This window comes from Macrobrachium nipponense, chromosome 15 (genome assembly GCF_015104395.2).
Source record: "Macrobrachium nipponense isolate FS-2020 chromosome 15, ASM1510439v2, whole genome shotgun sequence".
In the NCBI taxonomy this organism is placed as follows: Eukaryota; Metazoa; Arthropoda; class Malacostraca; order Decapoda; family Palaemonidae; genus Macrobrachium; species Macrobrachium nipponense.
Genome location: NC_087208.1, coordinates 18,121,828 through 18,139,327, shown reverse-complemented (window position 1 = coordinate 18,139,327; position 17,500 = coordinate 18,121,828). Strand labels below are relative to the sequence as shown.

General features: G+C 43.7%; 1 protein-coding gene across 1 annotated transcript in view; it reads left to right on the top strand.

Moving 5' to 3' along the window:
- The window catches only part of LOC135227009 (transport and Golgi organization 2 homolog), a gene marked incomplete in the record, with an annotated part of 84,764 nt that extends 80,126 nt beyond the window's left edge, over positions 1–4,638 (top strand). The window contains 1 exon segment of the mRNA XM_064266766.1: positions 3,735–4,638. Within this exon segment, the coding sequence (XP_064122836.1) occupies positions 3,735–3,873 (139 nt within the window).
- Between the last annotated feature and the right edge of the window lie 12,862 nt (positions 4,639–17,500).

Here is a 17,500-nt window from a genome sequence, read left to right as displayed (position 1 = left end):
AACTTTCTGTTTTTTATCACTTGGTTCTTCCTTTTTGCTTACTCCTGCTAATGCTGAGGCCTCTTAAAAAATAACGATCCAAGGAAGATTGCTTCTGCCTACTTTTTCACAATGTTCCTGAAACGACAAAAAGCAAACGTCATCGAACTGCGCAAGCATACGACCTGTGTGAGCCTTTTTGGGGTGTCTTTTTTCGATAAACAATTGCACTTTATGAAAAGCGCCTAGAATATTCCTTACTTTCTGCCGTTGTCATAGGCTCCTCCTCCTCTTCCTCGCCGCTGCTAGAGAACTCCTCTTGAACGACGTTTAAGTTGCATGGCCTCCAACTCCTTCAGGCATCTGTCGTAAGCTCCTCTTGGTGCTCCTCGAGAAGGTCGTTGATGTCGTCCTCGTCGACGACCAGCCCCATGGACTTGCCGAGTGCAACGATCTCATCAGATCTGGTTCCAAAACAGTTTCGGGATCATCAACTGTTTTCTGACTCTGCAGTACCAGCTTCGCCCACGTCGAATCCCTCGAAGTCTCTGGCGGATACGGCATCAGGCCAGAGTTTCCTCCACGAGGAATTCAAGGTTCGCCTCGCAAACCTCCTGCCAAGCTAGGTCAATGAGTCGGATGCAAATGACGATGTCGAAATGCTTCCTTCCAAAATTGACGCAAGGTGAGGTTTGTGGTATCGGTGATGTCGAAACATCTCTTGAAAAGATGTTCGTGTACAGCTTCTTAAAGTTCGCTATCACTTGCTGGTCCATGGGCTGGAGGAGAGGGGTGGTGTTGAGCAGAAGAAAAAGAATCTTAACGAAGGAATACTCCGCTAGGATATCTTCCTCGAGGCTAGGAGGGTGGGGAGGGGCATTTTCCAACGCCAGCAGACATTTCAGGGGGATCCGCTTCTCTTCCAAAAAAACTCTTCACAGTCGGGCCGAAACACAGATTTAACCCACTCCGTGAACAAAAGCCTCGTTACCCAGGCTTTTGCATTAGCCCTCCACATCACTGGAAGCTTCTCCTTCAACACTTTGTGGGCCTTGAAGGCTCGAGGAGTGTCTGGATGATAGACAAGTAGGGGCTTCACCTTGCAATCCCCACTGGCATTCGAACAAAGTGCGAGCATAAGCCTGTCTTTCATAGGCTTATGCCCGGGTAGCTTCTTCTCTTCCTCCGTGATGTATGTCCGACGAGGCATTTTTTTTCCAAAAAAGGCCAGTCTCATCACAGTTGAAGACTTGCTGAGAACTGTAGCCTTCCTTGGTATCATCTCGTCGAACGTCTTTTTAAAGGCTTCGGCCGCTTTCGTGTCCGAGCTGGCAGCCTCCCCCATGACGCACCACCGAATGGATGCCAGTCCGTTTACGAAATTTCTCGAACCAGCCATGCGAAGCCTTGAACTCTGGGGTTGGCGTTGAAGTCCTTCCCCTCCCTCGTCTTCCGCCTGCGCAATCAAATCGCTGAAAATAGCACTGGCCTTGTGAGCGATTGCTGTCTCCGTTACTGTATCGCCAGCGATTTCTTTGTCTTTTTATCCAGATGAGGAGCAGCCCGTTTTCCAGTCCTCGTCCGTGCACATGGCTCCTCTTGCTGGACAAAATAGTGATGCCCTTCGATGGTGTAGCTGCTTTGATGGCATCCTTCTGTTTAAGGATGGTGCCTATTGTCGACGGATTACTGCCGTATTCCTTTGCGATCACACTCAATCGCATACCAGCTTCGTACTTCTTTATGATCTCCATCTTTGTCTCCAAAGAGAGCATGCGCTTCTTTCCGTGAATTTCAACTTTCTTGGGACACATGACTACATTAATTTACGTTAAGTTACACAATATACAGTCTTCGCACAACACGATAATATGTACTGCAACGAAATCACTAACGAATTTACGTTACTAAACGAAATCGTTGGGCCAGCGAACGAATGCCGATTGCGTACGGTAAAAGTTTCGGGTGCGGAGTGGCCGAGCCTAAGGGACGCCAGCGCGTACGTATAGAAGATGCATGATGGGAGGGATGCTGTCCAATCAGAGAGAAGGATCTCATGGCTTGGCTAGCATCAGGAACCAATGGGAGAGCAGGAGGATGGTGGCGAATCTACTAGCACTAAGATGGCGGCGTGCGGTGCGAGTTTTCAAAATTGTTATCGGCGAATCTCGGACTTTCAGAAACCTTTCGTATCTTGAAAAACTTTTCGTATGTAGAGCAGTAAAATTTTTCGCATTGGCTTTCGTAACTTGGATTTTTCGTAAGTTGAGCCTTTTGTATCTCGAGGTACTACTGTATGTATATATATATATATATATATATATATATATATATATATATATATATATATATATATATATATATATATTCCTTAGAAAAATCTGCTAATTGGCGAGTTTATAAATCGTGAGTCCGCAAAAGCAGGGCCAACTGTTTATATTTTATATATACAGGCAATCCTCATGTTGCATGTCGGTTTGGTCCAGAAGTCCCTGTGGGTGAGACATAATGTCCTCAGGGATTCAAAAAAACAAACCTCAGGAGAAAGGAAATGTACTCATTCTCTCTCGTTCCTTTATTCCTCTCTCAAAGATTCAAATTTCAAAAACAGCTCAGGGAGATCACAGCAGGTCCATATTCTTGTTTATGAATCAGTTCACTCAAATATTCACAATAACAGTAGAGACAAGATACACTAACATATTGGTACAGCAATTTGCAGTCTCAATATCAAAATTAGCAGTAAACACTGAAAATAAGAGGGCATAAATATGACAAAAACAGGGTGTGGGTGATAAGGCACAGGGTATGGGGAAACTTTCAAATGTGATCATCCGAGCAAAGGGGAAGCCAGTTTTTTTTACAACACAAAACACAATTTACCTGATTAAACACACTATAATTGTCATATAAGGAATGTGTAGCAATTATTCAATTTGAACTCCTTTAAGTTAAACATATCAATACTGTAAACAAATTGGGAGCGTTCTTATGAATACCACAACTTACATTTTAGCAATATGTAAACACAAGATCGAGAGCATACTCTTGGACAACAAACACATTTGACACCTCGATTATCGGCAGGCGTCCGTTCTCAGCGGGGTGCTGATAAGCGAAAACCGCCATTAACCAAAACTCAGCCATTATGGCGCACATGGAGGCGAGTTTCAGCTCATGGCACCTCTGTTAGGTGCTGCTAACCAAAAATTTGTCTGTTATGGCGCCATAAATTGCCGATTTTATGGCACTAGACAAGCGCCTTGAAACCAGATTGACATTAACAGACTCCACCAATAACTGGGGACTGCCTGTATGTTATATATTGTTTATATATTTATTTTGTCTTTGTTCACATATACAGTGGTCCCCCCGTATTCACGGGGGATGCGTACCAATCCCTTGTGAATAGTTAGAACCCCTATAAAAATGCTTTAAACCTGTTTTGTTAGTTAAAACTCAAGAAAAACCCACTTAAAATTTTTATACTTTGTTTTTTTAATTGTTGTATTTCAAAAAGTGCATTTTATGATGACATTGATAAATAAAAGCAGGAATTTGTGGATATTTCTCATAGAAAAATGCCGCAAATAGGCAAATTTTCAGCGAATAATGCAGAAAATGTTCCAGAGAGAAATCCACGAATGTGAGAGTCCGCAAATCCAGAGAATGCGAATATGGGGGTCCACTGTATTTGCTTATTTGAATTCTTTATTTTCATTTACATAAGTAACTAAAATATTTTCTCTGTGCAGAACTACCACCATTATACTTGTGGACCATAAGGATAGAATTTTTTTCAAGGAGAGGACAATGAAGGAGCCGGTTGACATACAGAATATTGAGTGGCAAATCAGTGAGTACAGCTTTAAAAGAAAAGTAGCTGAATCATAACCTTCTTAATAGTAGTTACATTTTTGGCTATGGGTGGTCTCTCTAAATCCAGCATCTTTAAATCCTAAATTGTATAACGTTTATGGAATGAAGAAAAATATAGAATATATTTCTTATACATTCTCATATTTGTAATAAAATCTAATTAACTATAAATTTCAAAATTACTCACCTATATTGATACTTTCATGGCTTTGCAATAAGGAGCACTTTGATTCTGGTTGGTATCTACACATCATTACCCTCTGTGAATCAAACTAGGACTCTTAACAGTATTTGATGGCATATAGGACATATTTTTCCCCCAAAAAAATAATCAATGGCTTCTAAAATCACTCCCAGGTCATATATGCATAGAATGGGGTCTCTGAGGCTTACATTATCCCCAATGCTCACTACTGTGGGTTAATATTGTGCCAGGTGGTTAGTACTTCCCAGTTTGACCCCATGAAATAATACGTATTGTTTTCTTGAACAACTTTATCATAATTACTACTATTGTTCTTATAATTATCATCATAACAGTACAGTATTATTAGATTAATTTTATACAGGCATGCCTCGATTAAGTTACTTAGGATGTTCCAGAAGGCTGTCCTTTAACTAAGAAATTTTTTCCATAAATACATGTCATGGGAATTGGATTAATCTGTTCCATATCTCCAAAAATATAATAAATAAAAGCATTCCAACTCTAATTTAAGAGCTGAGCTTGCAGAAAGTGTATATAAAAGAACAAAAATTAAAATACATAGATGAAATACATGCAATATTGTTTCCATTTTTCCTGTAACTTGGAGAGTTAATGGCTTAAGTGGCTGGTGGAGAGGAAGGTGAAGAGGAGGAAGGTCTCTTTCCAGGGGTGGTTTCAAGGAAATCAGCAGCAGATGTCTCACTTTAAGCATAAGATATCCTCAGAAACACTATCACCAGCCAATTGTTTCTCGCTTATCGAAACTAACAACTATTTCTCTTTCTGCTTAAATTGTCTGAGACCTGTGCTTATGACATATTTCACTCGCTTAGAAACATCAGTTCCTTTGATGGCCTTTCTACATTTTATGATATAATAGAAATTGTTGGTTTAGCCATCCCATATTTATTTTCTAGTTCAAAGGTTCATACACCACTTTAACATTTTTTCATACACCACTTTAACATTTTTCTATTATTTCCTTTTGAATCAATTAATCAAATTGCAAGTCAAGTAAGATGTCTGTTAACCGAGGTGTGACAGTATTTACAGACTGTTGAGTAACATTAACTGTTGAATATCTTTAGTTTGAATACCCAAAATCAACAATGAATGTCTAGTTTTTTAAGCAAGTCAGTTTAAGATATTTTGTCAATCCCCATCATTTTCGATCAATTCAGTCATAAAATTTTAAGAGCTGCGATTTAATAAAATCTTAACTTTTTCATTAATGAAGAAATCCTTTGTGCATGCTCTGTAAGAACTAAACAGATTTGCTAAAAAACATTGATAGTAATAGTCATAAACTGACAAAATTTCTTATAACATCAGTTTCCAAAACTTTAATTTCATTGTCGATTGTATTTTGAACATTCCCATAAAAAATGCTTCATATTAAGTGTTACTCTGCAGTCTGTAGATACAGGGATTAGATCATATTGGCTTTTCATAAAAAATCCATGGGGTAAATGAAAGGGACCACTTCTAAGACATTGTAAAAATTAATGGTCTTGATTTATTTTACTGTTACTATCATTTGTTCCGACGCCGTATACTTACCCCAAATTACTTGTAGGAGAATCCTGGATGTCAATCCGGTACTGACCAGAAAAAACCGGTTATTCCCTCCTGACCCCCAGCCAGGTATGCCCCAGGGTCGAAGATCATGACCTCTGACCTGCAGTCCTTTCCTGGTCGCTGTAGCGTTTACACGCTCCAGCTCGTCATCCATTTACCGGCCCGTTTCCCTTTGTCTTTCCTTGTGTGTGGTGTGTGTGCCGCATGTGTGTGGTCTTTAGGTTCTTTTGAAAGCTTCATCGCAACGGTGTTGCCCAGGCCCTCTTGCCCAGGTCCAGAGGGCAGGACCTGTGAGTCCTTCCTTTCACCTCTTAAAATCGATCCCCACACTTTATGTAGTAGGAGTCGGGGTCGCCCTTGTTCGAGGGAAGCTACATGTGATGAGTGTGTCGCGTGGTCGGATCATCAATGGGATCTGGCCGCTACCAAGCACAAGAAACCTCATGCTCCAGCCAAGAAGGCTTCCTCGGTGGATCCACGGAGTAGGAGCATGACCCGTGGCCCGGGAGGCCCTTCGCCGTCGCCTGCTCCTTCTCAGGATTCTCCGGAAGGGCGTCAGGAGTGTTCCCCCGTCCCCTCCCAGCAAGGGGACCTAGGTGAGTCCATTGCCAGGTCTCCGCAAATGGCGGGACCCGAGAAGTCTGTGATGAGAGGTGTACAGGCGGACAGTTCTTTTTTGCTTGGTGCTGGGTTCGTGGTGGCTTGCAGGGCGTGCCATCCATGGATGCGTTGGTTGCGGCGCTTCGCACCTCCAAGAGCTCAACACCAGCCGCAGAGTGGGCCACTTGACCCCCCCAGGATCCCCGTTGGACTCGCCTCCTCCTCCTCCGCGCTCCCAGCCACCTCCCCGTAGGTGGGGGATCGTCCAGGTAGACGTCGGGAGCCGATGGATTCTTCGGGTGTCCCCCCGGCCCCTGGTCGGGCACTCCCCGTACGCCACCTAGGTCCCCCCCAAGGGAGGAGTCGTTCCCACTTTCGGGCCCCTCCTTTCCCCCCACTGGGACAGAGGCTTTCGTTGGCAGGAGGAGCTCCCGGAGGGAGACCCTCCCCATTTGCTCTCACTCCAATCACCCCGCCCGCTCCTCCCGCTCACCCCGGGACAGGAGTCGCCGCAGAAGAGACAGGAGGAGAGGCGGATCTTCGGTAGGGAGATCATCGTCGGGCAGTTCCTCGTTCAGATCTTCGAGGAAGTGTTACCGTTCCAGGAGGAGGTACTACGAGAGGAGTCGAGGTCATTCTTTCTCCTCCCCGGACCTCAGGTCCAGATCTCTCTCTTGTAACCGGGACCACAGGGGTTGGAGTAGGAGCAACTGTCACCGGGACGACTCACGCCGTAGACGTCATCGCTCGCGGACCTCCCGGTCCCCGTGATCGGTTCCCAAGCACACCACTCCCTCGAGGTCCCCCCAAGGGGGGGGGGGCCTCCCCCTCCCAGGGGTGTCCCCCTGCGGCTCCGGTGGATCCCGTGTCGGTTCCAGTGGCCCCAGCGGCCCTGGCTCCTGTCGACCGGGCTCCTTCCGGCTCAAGACCTCCGCTCCCTCCCGTCACGCAGGAGGAGCGGAGCGCACCGCTCCAGCGCCCCACCAGCAGGGCTCCCCCTTCGTCCAGGAGGCGGTCCATGACGGCCCTTCCAGGTGGGGAGGGCCCTTCGCCCCTGGGGGCGCCTCAGTTAGTAATAGAAGGCGCCGGTTCAGTCCGACAACCCACTCCTCCCCCATCCCCGCAACCGGTGGCGGGGTCCTCCATAGCAAGAGAAGACTTGGAGGAGGGCACCTTTGTGCTCAACAGTCTCCAGAACTCTCTGGAGTCCAAGGGGCCATGGATGAAGGCTCAGCATTCCGTAGGGTTCTCGGGATTATCCGGGCACAGAACGGTTTGGCAGAACCTCCTTCCCCTTTCGACTCCAGGAGACTTTGGCGGTAGATTGCCTTTTCATGGGGGAAGGTGGAGTCCAAACCTTCCCTATCCCTTTCCCGGGCCCTTTACGCACTGGCACAAGTGGAGGATGTGGTGGCAGGACCCAAGAATTCCCTGAGGGCCCTGGGCTCCCTGAAGCTTTTCCAGCTGCCAAAGCCAGGCAGAGGAATTGACAGCGGGGTGGCGTTCCAGCCCCCAGATCCCTAGTCACAGGGAGGCTCTTCGGCTGGAGGTCCTATCTCTGTTGGAGAAGGGAGCCCTCCAGTGAGTGACCACCCACTCCCCAGGGTTCTTCAGCCGCCTATTCCTGGTGGCGAAGGCGTCAGGTGGATGGAGATCAGTAATCGACCTATCTACCCTCAATAAGTATGTCCTCAAGACGGAATTCAAGATGGAGACCCTCGCTCTGTTCTGGTGGCCCTGAGGGTGGAAGGGGACTACATGCTGTCCCTCGACCTCAAGGACGCGTACTTCCAGATCCCAGTACACCCCCCTCCAGCAGGAAGTACCTCTGCGTAAGGTGGGAGGGAGCCACATACCAGTTCAGAACCCTCTGTTTTGACCTGTCCATGGCACCGCAGGTTTTCACAAGATATTCTCCCTCGTGTCCGCCTGGTCCGACAAGAAGGGCATGTGCCTCCTGCGGTACCTGGATGATTGGCTACTCCTTTCCTCCTCAAAGGATTGCTTAAGGGAGCAGAGGGATGAACTCCTGACCCTCTGCTCTCATCTATGTATCGTTTTGAACTGGGAGAAGTCGTACCTGGAGCCCACCAACAAGATGGTGTACTTGGGTATGGACCTGGATACAGTAAGGGCCAGGCGTTCCTGTTGGAGGATCGGATTTCCAACTTCAGGGATGTAGCGACCCCCTTCCAGACCACCACACCCCGACCAGCTCGAGTATGGCAGAGGCTGATAGGCCACCTCATCTCCCTGGAGAAGCTAGTACCCCAGGGAAGGCTGAAGATGAGGCCCGTTCAGTGGAACTTTAAGGACGGATGGGCCTCAGACGGGAAGAACCGACGGGAGTTGATAGAACCCTCTCAGTCGATGGTGGAGGCCCTTCGCTGGTGGTTGGATGACACGAACCTCCAGCGGGGGTTTCCACTTGTGGATGTCCCTCTGGAGATGCTCCTTTTCACAGACATATCGAGGGGGCCTGGGGAGCCCACCTACAGGCAGAGGTGAGGGGGGAGAGTGGTCGGAACGGGAGCAAGGACTCCATATCAACAACCTGGAGCTCCTGTCCATCCTCAAAGCGCTCCAAGCCTTTGAAAACAGCCTGAGGAACAAGAATGGTAGTCATGTGTGACAACGCCACTGTCGTTGCTTATGTAAAAAAGCAGGGGGTCTGAGATCGCAACCCCTGTGCGATCAGGCAGAGACCGTTCTGGAGTGGGTGGAGAATGCCGGGATCTCACTGTCAGCAAGGTTCATTCCGGGGAAAAGGAACATGATCGCCGACGGACTCAGCAGACAAGGGCAGGTCCTAGAGGCGGAATGGTCCCTACACCTGGCAGTAGCGGGCAAGCTGATCGGGAGGTGGGGCTCCCCCTCCGTGGATTTGTTCGCAACAAGCCTAAACCGCAAGCTCCTGGTGTTCTGCTCCCCGGTCCCGGACCCGAAAGTGGTGTGGGAAGACTGAGTTCCAGCACCCCTGGGACAGACTAGACTTCTACGCCTTTCCCCCCTTTGGAGTCCTCAGGCAGGTACTCAATCGTCTCCAAACCTCCAAAGCCACGGTCATGACCCTCGTAGCCCCCAGGTGGCCCAACAGGGACTGGTTCCCGGACCTCCTGGAGATGTCCATTCAAGAACCCTGGGAACTCCCGCAAAGGCCGGACCTTCTAAGACAGCCCCACTTCGAGAGGTTCCACGAGGGCCTGGGCGCCCTCTGCTCACGGGTGGAGGCTATCGAGTTCCTCCTTAATAAGAAGGTGGCCTCCTGAATGTTGGGATGCCTTAGGAAGTCGTCCGCAGCGGTTTACCAAGCAAAGTGGAAGCTCTTCGGGGCCTGGTGCAAGGGGCAGAACCTGGGCCCCCTACAAGCCAAGATTCCCCATGTCACGAAATTCCTTGTCCATCTGAGGGACGACAAGGGGCTCTCCATCGCAGCTATCAAAGGAGTCAGGGCGGCCTTGAGCCAGGTCTTCTATCAGAGAGGTGTAGATCTGGGGAATACAAAGACATCTCCCTACTTATTAGGGGATTCGAACAGACGTGCCCCCCAGGTCCCTTTTAATCGTTTTCCCCCCCCCTTCAAATGGGGAAGTGGCCCAGAAGGTCCCCCCCTGGCCCCCTCCTCTGAAAAAGTCCCCCTTGGAGCTGCTCAAGGATATTACAGACTGAGAGCTCACACTCAAGACGGTCTTCCTCTTGGGTTTAGCATCCTCCAAGAGGGTGGGGGAGCTTCATGGGCTCTCCTACCAGGTGTCCCACTCAAGGGGATGGAGTGAACTAACTTTCAAATTCGTGCCGTCCTTCATAGCTTACTAACAAAGCTTACTAACAAAGATAAATGCAGAATGGTGTCTCCTATTTACATAAAAAAGGTAAAATCTGGGGGAACAGTGAGGTAATGAAAGTACTTGCCGACCAGTTTTGCGACTCGAAGCGATGGCTTCACAAAAGGTGAGCTCTAATTGTAGACACCTTCTTGCCTCCTTATTGCAGAAAATAATGTCTACTCTTGATACTTGAAGGGCAGGAAACTCTCCAAAACCTCTAGCAGAACGTTTCTTCTCTGAAGTCTTGCTCAACGTCGAAATAACTCGGTCGTCCACTCCTGAAGACGACTTGACCAGAATTTGACCAATTCTCAAGTGTCTTTTCTCTCTGATCTTTTGTTCTTCTTCTCTTATCTCACTCTGATGATCTCTACTGCTGATCTCTCACTGATAATCTGATCTGTGGCTCTTACTGATGATCTGCCTTCTCCTACTTCGTCCGTCGTATCTATACGGCATTCTGGGGGCGGGGCCTACGGCGAACGTCACAGACTCCCGAGATTACCGGAACGATTTAGAAGTTTCTCGACGAAGTATTGCATCAGAAGTCGCGGCGTTTCTCACGTCACGTCGGTGCCTGTCAAGTTCCACAAAACTCCTGCCGATTCTAGAACCATCATGGGAACAGGCACCTCCAACACCTGCGCGAATGCCTCCTTGCTGCAGAATTTCTCAAAGATGCGTTTTCCTTTCCTTTATCTTTCTTTGCTATACAGCAATTACCATGACAACGTCCCCTCCCAAAAAAAAAAAAAGAGAAAAAAATGAAATCAACTGATTTTATTTTTGTTCTAAAGAGAAACAAGAATTAAACAGCAAGGGACTATTCTGCATAAAGCTTTAATCCAATCAAACACTCACGCTTCTCCACTCACACACTCATCCGTACGAAAACAGAAAACGGTCATTAGGCTACTCATTCTGAAAACTCTAGAGAGGCTATTAGCTATCACATTATCCTTTTCTCTTACTTTTTCCGTTTTCTGAACTCTGATTAAAACTTTGAAAGGCTAAAACACCTCTTGTGTTTTCTCAAAACTAATTTCTCTCAGTAACACTGTCACATCGATCACTGGCAGTGGCCATGGTACGGGGTGTTCTTTATAATTCTGAAGCAAGTTTACATTCATTGCCTTTGCTCTACTCTTACCCATATTAATTCTTTATAATGTATATTTCCCCTCTCCTCTAACACTGAAAAAGGACCTTCGAACTTATAAGGTAAAACGGAACCTTCTTTCTGGACAAGTACTAAAACTTTTATCTCTTACACGGAAATTTGTCTCTTTCGCTCTAAGATCATGTTTCCGGTTAGTCCCCCCTTGACTCTCGTTCTCCTTCACTAGTTGCCAACCATCTCTTAAACAGGTGTCACTATTTCGCTACCTGGTTAAAGGTTTCGTGGGTCGGCCTTGACCCGAGCGTCTAGAAAAATTTGCCAAAAATTAGTAACTTCATTTTTGCTGTACATTATAATTTCTAAAATTAGTTTAAAGATAATACTATACTACTGAAGAGGTAAATAATACCCATCTACAAATTTAAGATTTATTACGAATATTTAAAAAAAATAAGTATATACCAAAAAATAATTTACAAAAAACAAAATATTTATAAAAATTACAAAATAGCCTATATAAGAAAATAAATTGAGGGAATCCTTCCTAAAACTATAATTTACATTGTGCCATAGCCAGAAAAGGTGTCGGACCCATAGAGGTCAAAATCTGAAAAGAGAAAAAAAGGGTAAATTTTTTTGGCCCCCCAAAAAAGCCAAATTTTCACGAATTGTTTTGGGTACCTAAATGAATTAGGAAGTGGCTGATTTTTATGCAGAATAAAGTCATATTATCCTAAAACGTAATTATGTAAAAATATTTGGACAAAGATGATGAAAGCTGTTATATCAGAGGCCAAATCTAAAGGTCACTTTTTTACCTGCTATTTTCATCATGAAAATTTCTTATAAAAATGGCTGTAACTACTATAAGAAGAAAAATTTATATTTATGCATGAAAATATACCAGAATTTCATAAATTCTATAGAGAACAAGAATATATAGCGGTATGGCAACTTACTTTTCGGATCTGCCAACAAAATGGCCGCAGCCGATGCTTACTCCGACGGCCACATCTACCACCTGAAATGGAGGAATGTAATGTAATTTTCAATGTGTTATTTAGTTACCTAATTATGTGTAGATTTGCATAAACTATTATGGTGGCTTGCTGGATGTTTGAACATTGTTTTGCAGTCATCAAATAAAAAATCTGACCCAAAAAACATGTTCTAATATAAAGGTCATTTGTTGACCTCGTTTTACCATGAAAATTTCTTATAAAAAGCGCTCTAACTACTATAAGATATGATATTTATGCATGAAAATCTACCAGAATATCACAAATTCCATAGGGAACAAGAATATATGCGGTATGGCAACTTACCTAATGGATATGTACAGTAAACTTGGGCCACCCACGACGCAAGTACGATGGCCAAATTTGCTACCTGAAATGGAGGAATGTAATGTAATTTTAATTTTCAATATGTTTATTTAGTTATCTAATTATACGTGGATTTGCATAAAACAAATATACGAAACATAAACATAAAGGATGAAAGAGAGAAATACCATATATTTCGGCGTATAAGTCGACCCTTTAGCCCCAAAAAATCATGCCAAAATTAGGGGGTTGACTTATCTAACGGTAACAAAAAGTGAATCTTTATTATTTTGGCATATTGGTTCAGGAATCCAGGTTTTACAGTTGGCTAATAAGAAAGACAGCCTTGTTGAGGTAACTATGTATGTAAATACCAGTATTAAAAACATTTCACACTGAAATACGACAATAATAATACATTAGAACATCCATTACCTTAAATAAAATGAAAAAATCAAAGTAACTTGAAGAAACCCCAATCGCACAGCAAGTGTAAACATTGCGTAGCCATTTGTAGTACTGTAATTGAGAAGGATGCGTTCGCTCTGACAGTTTTGTATTTACTAGGGTATTGTTCAAAAACATTCATGGTATGAAATCTTTATTTATCACTTTAAATAAAATAAAAAATTGTATTTAATAGTAAATATGTATTTAAAATCATTCAAAGTGACTTGAATCATTGTCACTTGAATTAAACAATTCATCAAACAAATTATCATTCACGGTTTCATCATAAGGATCCCAGTTTGAATCTGGTGAATCAACTGCAGGTTCGTTTTCCCTCAAATGAGCCTGTTTATGCCATAGAAGAACCAATGGTCAAGGAATATTCCAACATAATAATAAAATACCAGCACGTCGTTTTAACAACCCAATCAAAACATTAACTTGAGTGGCAGTTTGTACATATATATATACGTAGGCTGTTATGCAACGTTATTAGTGCTTTGTTTGTTTACATTACACTGGAGTAATGTATCTTTCGTTTCGTCATTTCTAATCATATTTGCCGGTATTCATCTTTTATATATTACACAGATTTGTTAATATACCGAGTATATTACCTGTATTTCTTATGGTAAGTAGAGCAACATATGTACCGTAATAACATTCAGGTTATTTTATATGATACGTTTTACCCTGCTGCTTATTTTGAGCGTACGGCTGGCCTCACATTTTATAGGTCGACCAATATACCCGATATTAGTTAAAATCATAAAAATTTACTCAAAATTGGGGGGTCGACTTATCTTCCGGTCGACTTATACGCCAAAATATACGGTATGCGAAACGCTAAAACAAAGGATGAGAGAGAGAGAGCGCGCTTTACTTACTATAGCTTTCAGAGATGAGATGGATTTATTTATATGGCAAGAGAGAGAGAGAGAGAGAAATATGCAAAACACTAAAACAAAGGATGAGAGAGAGAGAAGCCCAGAAATATGCGAAACATAAAACAAAGGATGAGAGAGAGAGAGAGAGAGAGAGAGCCACGAATATACAAAACACTAAACATAAAGGATCAAAGAGGTATGAGAGAGAGAGAGAGACCCATGAATATATGAAACACTAAACATAAAGGATCAAAGAGGTATGAGAGAGAGAGAGATACCCATGAATATACAAAACACTAAACATAAAGGATCAAAGAGGCATGAGAGAGAGGCAAAACATTAGAAATGAGCACTGAAAAAAAAAAAGGCAAACGGAATCGTCACAAACAATGCCCCGAGCACAACATATTCCACTATAAAAACTATACTAGCATGAACAAAACTATGCTAACATGAACAAAACTATATTAGCACGAACACTGTTCAATTTCAGTACGCTACATTTATCTAATAACTTTGCTTTTTTCAAAAAAAAAAACAAAGGGGCATTCAAAGACGCATGGATTATTGTCGATATGGCACCTCAGCCACTACCAAGGTCACGCACGCGTTTACTACAGACAGCATAGTAAAATGTTTCCTGCACACGCATAGTAAAACATTTCCCAATATAAAAAAAACTATTCTAATTAGCTATTATGCACACAGTCCTACATGAATTGGCTACGTAATAACTTTGCTCTTCGCAAAAAAAACACAGAAATTAGCACATGAAGGTCACGTGACCTTAAGGACATATCGTACGTGGAGGCATTCACAAAGGCATTCATTTTATAGAAACATCGTCCTCCGACATATTCCAACAGTACAAAACACGATTAGAATGAATAATACTCAATATCCGACGTTTACCTAAAAACTTTGCTTTTTACAAAAACTTCAAAAAATTACACTAGAAAGAAATTGGACAACATTTCTGCTATATGACATCTCTGCCGCTCCCAGAGTTGCTCACGTGTCCCGTAAACATCCTGAAACAATTTACAATATAAAAAAACTACACTAATTAGCTATTATGCACACAGTACAACATGAATTAGCTACGTAATAACTTTGCTATTCGCAAAAAAAAAAGCAGAAATTCGCACTAGAAGGCCACATGACCTTGAGCGCATTTACGACATGATAATGCATTCACAAAGGCATTCATTTTATAGAAACATCATCCTCCGACATATTCTAAAAGTACAAGCACAATTAGAATGAATAATACTCAATATCTGATGTTTATCTAAAAACTTTGCTTTTTACAAAAAATGCAAAAAGTGGCACTCGAAGCAAATTGGACAGTATGGCGATATGTGGCATCTCTGCCACTCGGTTGGTGATGCATCACGTAGGTATAGGATCCAGCTAGACTCTCCAACACAACAAAGTCACATGACTATGCACACTGTTCATTGAGAAACTGTCATGTAATACCTTTGATTTTCGATCACTAACCTTTCTAGCATCATGTGGGTCGGCCTCGACCCTAGCGATTCTCAGAAAATGGGGATGCACTGGAGAGAGAGACAGGCAAGTCTTACCACCGTCGAAGCTCTCAGTGCACAGGCTGTCTGCAGGTCGATCACACCCAGATTTGACATGGGTGATAATTTATGGGAAAAAAACATGTTTTTTGAAACACTCCTTGGGTCGTACACGACCCACGATACCTGTCCAGGGTCAAGTTATGTACGTAGTACTAATTAAGTTCTCGCACAACACGATAAAGTACAAAGCGAAATCACTAACACGAATTTACATTAACAAACTAAATCGTGTATGTGAATGAACGAATTCCGCGTGCGTACGATAACACTGGTGCGACGACGTGGCCGAAGAACGCCTTTACGTAGAGCACAATGGGAGAGATGCTGACCAAAAGGAGAACAGGATCTTACAGCGGTGACTAGCAACAGGAACCAATGGGAGAGTGTGAGGATGGTGGCGAGTCTACTCAGTTGGTGGCACGCGAGTTTTAAAATTGTTCTCGGCGGTCCGGGCGAATCTCGAGACTTTACAGCAACAACCTTTCGTAACCTGAATTATTTTTGTATGCAGAGGCAAAAAAATCTTCGTATTTGCTTTCATAACTTGAATTTTTCGTAAGTTGGGACTTTCGTATGTCGAGGTTCCACTGTACTTATCCCAAACTACTTGTAGGAGACTTAATCCTTAGGAGGCAGGAGTATCTAGGGAAGGATGAGTCCCTACCAGGAAGAGGTCATCTTCCTTCAGGCCGGAAGGAAGAGGGAGACCCGCTCTGCCAGATTAGGGCGGAGGTGGGGATCCCCTCGCCGTTCAGAGACAATCCCGACTGGTGGGCAGCGGAGGGAATAACTTATGAGTATAAAGCAAAGGTCTGTAAGGCGAATGAATATTCCTCGCATAGACTCACCTGAAGATTGAGGAATTTTGCCGATTACGTCGAAGGCCCAGTGGGAAAGGGGGGGGGGAGACTAGCAGGGTAGGATACGGAGAATGGAAACACTGTCATGGTAATTGCTGTATGGCAAAGAAAGATAAAGGAAAGGAAAACGCATCTTCGAGAAATTCTGTAGCAAGGAGGCATTCGCGCAGGTGTTGGAGGTGCCTGTTCACATGTTGGTTCCAGAATCGGCAGGAGTTTTGTGGAACTTGACAGGCACAGACGTGACGTGAGAAACGCCGCAATTTCTGAAGCAATACTTCGTCGAGAAACTTCTAAATTGTTCCGGTAATCTCGGGAGTCTGTGACGTTCGCCGTAGGGGACGAAGTAGGAGAAGGCAGATCATCAGTAAGAGCCACAGATCAGATTATCAGTGAGAGATCATCAGAGTGAGATAAGAGAAGAAGAACGAAGGATCAGAGAGAAAAAGGCGCTCGAGAATTGGTAGAATTCTGGTCAAGTCGTCTTCAGGAGTGGACGACCGAGTTATTTTGATGTTAAGCAAGACTTCAGAGAAGAAACGTTCTGCTAGAGGTTTTGGAGAGTTCCTGCCCTTCAAGTATCAAGAGTAGACATTATTTTCTGCAATAAGGAGGCAAGAAGGCATCTACAATTAGAGTTCTCCTTTTGTGAAGCTATTGCTTCGAGTTGCAAAACTGGTTGGCAAGAACTTTCATTACCTCACTGTTCCCCCAGTTCATGCAGTGTAAAATTTTACCTTTTTTATGTAAATAGGAGACACCATTCTGCATTTATCTTTGTTAGTAAGCTTGTAAATAAACCTTTGTTGTGTTAGTATTTCTTTCTATATTCGTATCCCCAGTTTCAAACTGTTTTGGTGTTGAATTCTTTTTGTTTATAATGATATCGAACCTGAAGCGGACCTCTCTCTCTCTAGTCGGTTCGTAACATTGTGGCGACCTTGCTTAGAATAGCACTAACAGTTTGAAACAGGGAGAATATAGAAAGAACCAGAAAGAGTTTATTGAGTTGGGTAAGCTTCTTGGTCTAGAGGGGAATGATCTCTGTGAGTAAGTTGAAAAGAAAGAAAGAGAAAAGTATGAGAGAGATGAAAAAAAAAGAGAAAAAAAAAAAAAAAAAAAAAAAAAAAAAAAACGGCAGAGAGAGAAGTAATGAAAAATGCATCAAGAGAGAGAAGCAATAAAAATGCAG